This window comes from Alosa pseudoharengus, unplaced genomic scaffold, assembly GCF_046254945.1.
Source record: "Alosa pseudoharengus isolate Yale_2024_CS ecotype anadromous, Long Island Sound unplaced genomic scaffold, YU_APseudo_1.1 YU_APseudo_1.1_scf_2, whole genome shotgun sequence".
Taxonomy (NCBI): Eukaryota; Metazoa; Chordata; class Actinopteri; order Clupeiformes; family Clupeidae; genus Alosa; species Alosa pseudoharengus.
In genome coordinates, this window is record NW_027468663.1 from 57,010,471 (window position 1) to 57,016,434 (window position 5,964).

At 44.8% G+C, this 5,964-nt stretch overlaps 1 protein-coding gene across 1 annotated transcript; it reads right to left on the reverse strand.

Annotated features, from left to right (window-relative positions):
• Positions 1-3,609: 3,609 nt before the first annotated feature.
• Positions 3,610-4,471, reverse strand: LOC143133596 (proto-oncogene tyrosine-protein kinase ROS-like). The gene is made up of 2 exons (XM_076293345.1): positions 4,407-4,471; positions 3,610-4,132 (listed from the first exon to the last, which is right to left on the reverse strand). The coding sequence occupies exons 1-2, from the start codon at positions 4,469-4,471 to the stop codon at positions 3,610-3,612; spliced, it is 588 nt and encodes a 195-aa protein (XP_076149460.1).
• Positions 4,472-5,964: the final 1,493 nt, after the last annotated feature.

Consider the following 5,964-nt stretch of genomic DNA (forward strand, 5'->3'; position numbering starts at 1 on the left):
CTAGACTGCACCTAGAGATTTAGATCTACTGTAGGACTAGGCTAGACTGCACCTAGAGATTTAGGTCTACTGTAGGACTAGGCTAGACTGCACCTAGAGATTTAGATCTACTGTAGGACTAGGCTAGACTGCACCTAGAGATTTAGGTCTACTGTAGGACTAGGCTAGACTGCACCTAGAGATTTAGGTCTACTGTAGGACTAGGCTAGACTGTACCTAGAGATTTAGGTCTAGTGTAGGACTAGGCTAGACTGCACCTAGAGATTTAGGTCTACTGTAGGACTAGGCTAGACTGCACCTAGATATTTAGATCTACTGTAGGACTAGGCTAGACTGCACCTAGAGATTTAGATCTACTGTAGGACTAGGCTAGACTGCACCTAGAGATTTAGGTCTACTGTAGGACTAGGCTAGACTGCACCTAGAGATTTAGGTCTAGTGTAGGACTAGGCTAGACTGCACCTAGAGATTTAGATCTACTGTAGGACTAGGCTAGACTGCACCTAGAGATTTAGGTCTAGTGTAGGACTAGGCTAGACTGCACCTAGAGATTTAGATCTACTGTAGGACTAGGCTAGACTGCACCTAGAGATTTAGGTCTACTGTAGGACTAGGCTAGACTGCACCTAGAGATTTAGGTCTACTGTAAGACTAGGCTAGACTGCACCTAGACTGCAGGTGGACTTGGCAGAGAGATTTAGGTCTACTGTAGGACTAGGCTAGACTGCACCTAGAGATTTAGGTCTACTGTAAGACTAGGCTAGACTGCACCTAGAGATTTAGGTCTACTGTAGGACTAGGCTAAACTGCACCTAGAGATTTAGGTCTAGTGTAGGACTAGGCTAGACTGCACCTAGAGATTTAGATCTACTGTAGGACTAGGCTAGACTGCACCTAGAGATTTAGGTCTAGTGTAGGACTAGGCTAGACTGCACCTAGAGATTTAGATCTACTGTAGGACTAGGCTAGACTGCACCTAGAGATTTAGATCTACTGTAGGACTAGGCTAGACTGCACCTAGAGATTTAGGTCTACTGTAGGACTAGGCTAGACTGCACCTAGAGATTTAGGTCTACTGTAAGACTAGGCTAGACTGCACCTAGACTGCAGGACTTGGTGGCCTGAGACGCAATAAGAACTAAGAATAGCCTCACACTCCCTCCTTCCTTCACACAAGGATGCCACGAGATGCCAATCTCTATTCATTTCCTGTGGCCGCAGTAGAAGCAGGGCTTTTGCTATGATAGAGAGAAGAGGCTTGCTGTAGGAAACTAGACAAGTGTCCAGGCTACAAGTGTCCAGGCTACAGCTGGTTTCTAAAAACAGATTTGGTACAAATTCTGAGAAGTACAATAGAGAACAGCAATGCAGAACTACAATAACAACAAGTGTACCAGTCCTCACATCCATTCCCTCATATTGTAAAGATGCTGCTGTATGTCACACATTGTTCATTTCCTGTAGTTGCAGCAGATACTAGGGGTCTGTCCGAAACGGAAGGGAGCTGTCTGCTGTCTCGCTGCCTTCAGCTCTCTAACGAGTCACTTGCCGTAGCAGGCATCAAGGTACCAGCTACCAACTTTGTTTCGGACAGCCTAGCAAGATAGCAACACAGAACACCGTTGTCAAGATACCAGAAAGCAGATTAATGTAACATTCGACTTCAGCAATAGCTGCTCACAATTAAATTGAATTTTGGACATTGAAGGCAGCATGAAGGATACATCTACGCTGCCTTCAAAATTCAGCAAAACAGAGGTATCTTGAAAGGCAGCATTTCACAGAAATATTTGATTCAGACATACGTCGATGCCTCGCTCCCCTGTTAGATATCTTAAAAGGCAGCATTTTTTCCCATTCCGGACACAGCCTAAGTGTACTGTATCACAATAGAGAAGACCCAGATCACAGTTCAACTCTGAAAAACAGATCTGATTCAGTCACATTGAAAGGATGTGTTCTGTAACTTTGTTGAACTACAGTAAGAATGAAATGTGCTGTATGCAAGCTCTTTGCCACAGATTTATCATACAAGTATATGTATATGACAAGTGTGATTTCTATTTATTTTTCAACAGACCTTTTCTACATGGGCAGAAAGACACAGCCCCTGTCAGCAGACAGACAGCACCATACTGCTACCATACTGCACCATACTGCTACTACGGCCTGGAATATAAAGTAACGTTTTGAGTCGTGTTGAGATAGATCCGTTTGGACGCAAATATTCTTGAAACGATGCCAGGGAAGATGGGGGGGGATTGTTTTGGTACGTGTGGACGTGGCCTAAACCTACAGTACCTGCGTGGAGTTGCAGCTCCAGTAGAGGTGGGTGCCCAGCCAATCAAACGCCACAACCTCAGCATTCACTGCGCCTGGCACTGCTGTGGCGTTCAGACCAGTCATGCCGTCCTTCAGCTCCAGGAAGCTGATGTGTCCACTGCCGTCCACCCAGTAGACCGTGTCGTTGTACCAGTCCATGTCTGTGAGATGCCAAAGGATTCTCTAAACGGTGGTAATGCTTTTCTAGAGCACATACTGTGTATCAGAGACACTCCAGAGAGCAGTTTTTTCCCCCTGTAAAATACTCTCAAGTGCTTAAACCTGCTTGTGTCAGCTGTAATGAGTTTTCATAGATGTATGGGGAAATGTGACAGCGTCTGCACTTTTGTAGTGTGTGTGTGTGTGTGTGTGTGTGTGTGTGTGTTTGCTACCTCTCACTGCTGTGACATTGTAAGCCAGAGATTCGGTAAAGTCGTATCCATCCAGTTCTTGCTTCCAAAGGCTGTTGTTCCTTGCAGCAACTATGTATGGGATATTACTCTCTAAGAACAAAAATAAGAATAAAAATAAATGAAATGAAGAATGTATAACATTTCCCTAATGAAACCATCTATCTAAGAAATGTCCCAAAAGTACATGTTTGGTTTGATACAGCATTTCAAATAAGGACATTGTAGAATCCCACAACACCAGCATCTGAGGGTGACTTTCCACCAACTCACCGTTCTGCAGTGTGGTTCCCTCAAACAGAACCGATGACTTTCCACCAACTCACCGTTCTGCAGTGTGGTTCCCTCAAACAGAACCGATGACTTTCCACCAACTCACCGTTCTGCAGTGTGGTTCCCTCAAACAGAACCGATGAGGACTGGCCTCCTGGGGACTTGGCCCTCAACGAGAGAGTGTAGCGCTGGGAGCTCTGCAGATCGGTCACCTCCATCTGTGTAGTGGTGATATTACTGTAGGTTCTGACCACAGAACCACTTGTGGACGCAGTGACAGTGTAGGTCCAGTTCTGCCACGCAGATGGGCCTGGTTGATATGAACAAGCACATTAGTAAAATAAACAATCCAGTACTTCAACGTTATCGTCAAATTCGTTCATTCATTCAAGTTATAAATTAATCCAAATATTACTTCATGGCAGAAACAAAACAAACTCAAAATAATATAGTATAGTATCCTGCCATCATTATGGGTCCAAGCAGTGCAGCTGTGGGAACCCTATTGTTTATGTTCTCATTATTATTATTATTTTCATTTGTTTTTCTCCAAGTGATACCAGAGGGTAGTTTCCACTAGCGTTAGCATTAGCATTGCTCTGCTTCACTCACTTGCTCCCATTCTTAGCTGTGGCTCCCTCCACCTGAGACTAGCCCTCCCGGACCCGAAGAGGGCGGTCAGGTCCGTGGGCTTCCTGGGCACTGGGTACGGCTGCGACGAGGGACTGCTGTAGAGGAGGTTGTCAAAGCCCCCTGAGGTGGACTGGCCAAAGGCACAGTCCATCAGGTACTGGTTAAACCTAACCAGGCCATCAAGACTCACTTGCTGCCAGAGCTGTAGACCATCGGTGAGCACGACTTGGCTGTCCTCGTACGCCAGACTCCGCACAGTGTCCACAACTTTGATGTCCGACAGCAGGATGGCGGGCAACGAGCCGTCCAGTGACGCAGTGGACAGGGAACGGATCTCCTTCTGGAAGTACAGTAGCTTCCTGCTTTGGACGCTGACCACAAAGTCATTTAGTGAGGTACTGTGGATGACCAAACCCGCGTTCAGACTGTCCTCCCCTGCGAGCTTTGGCAACACAGTGCGATATATCCCATCATGAAACAGTAAGAAGAGCCACCTACGAATAGGAAAGGAATTCATATGCATATTAGTATAATGATCATTTATGGCGCTTAATAAATTAATTACTAATACTACATTATCTATATAAGCATGCGGTTGTTACAGGATGCATCTGAAGCATCATTAAACATTAACTACCCATAGCCCATTTCTATTGTTATCTCAGAACTACCATAATGGTGTGTCCTTTACTGAAACATTTTAGTCATACACAGCAAATACTGTATGTTGTGTGAGCTGAGACTGTGATGGACAACTGGAGATAATACAGGGAAGAAAGGGTGACGGTGGTGAGGGTAGTAGTGATGGTAGAGAGGGCAAATGTAATAGCCATGCTTCTACTGATGACGATGTTGATGTGGTGGTGGTGGTGGTGGTGATATAGTGATAAGTCACTGATAATGATGATGGTGATGATGATGGTGGTGATGATGGTGGTGATGATGATGATGGTGGTGATGGTGATAATGACGATGATGATGGTGGTGGTGATAACGGTGGTGGTGATGGTGATAATGACGATGATGATGGTGGTGGTGATAACGGTGGTGGTGATGGTGATAATGACGATGATGATGGTGATGGTGGTGATGGTGATAACGGTAAGGGTGATAATGATGATGGTGATGGTGGTGATGATAATGATGATGGTGGTGGTGATAATGATGATGGTGGTGGTGATAATGATGATGATGATGGTGATAATGATGATGATGATGGTGGTGGTGGTGATAATGATGATGGTGGTGGTGATAATGATGATGGTGGTGGTGATAATGATGATGATGATGGTGGTGGTGGTGATAATGATGATGGTGGTGGTGATAATGATGATGGTGGTGGTGATAATGATGATGATGATGGTGGTGGTGGTGATGGTGATAATGACGCTGATGGTAGTGGTGTTGATGATGATGATGATGGAGATAATGATAATGATGATGGTGGTGGTGGTAACAAATACACAGCAGTGACTGTACTGATGACGATGTTGAAGTGGTGGTGGGGGTGGTGGTGATATAGTGATAAGTCACTGATAATGATGATGGTGATAACAAATATACAGCAGTGACTGTACTGATGACAATGTTGATGTGGTGGTGGGGGTGATGGTGATGATGGTGGTGGTGATGCAGCAGTGACTGTACTGATGACGATGTTGATGTGGTGGTGAGGGTGGTGGTGATGATGGTGGTGGTGATGCAGCAGTGACTGTACTGATGACGATGTTGATGTGGTGGTGAGGGTGGTGGTGGTGATGCAGCAGTGACTGTACTGATGACGATCATGTGCTCTGTCAGCATGTGCTTACCCATTATATGGATCTGCTTTGATCCTGGTTGGAAAGCTCTTACCCATTATATGGATCTGCTTTGATCCTGGTTGGAAAGCTCTTACCCATTATATGGATCTGCTTTGATCCTGGTTGGAAAGCTCTTACCCATTATATGGATCTGCTTTGATCCTGGTTGGAAAGCCTGGACTGGAGAGCTGGAGATGAACTGGATCTGAACAGTTCTCCAAACCACAGCGAAACACCTGCACCCAGAGTGGTTTTACAACTCACATATGAGTCACACTTAGCCAACATACAGTATGTATTAACCACACAAAAAATATTGTAGCCATGCAATCATTCATATTGGTAGAAAAAATGAGCAAGGGTAAAGGTTGGGATGATGCTCTCACACAATTACTGTGTTACACAATTATGATATAGTATGGCTGCAAGATAACAGAGTGTGTGTTTTAAAGGTTTAACCACAAAATCTTTCTTTATTTGTGCCTTCAAAAACGAATCATACAAGGCTAGAACTTTGGCTGTGA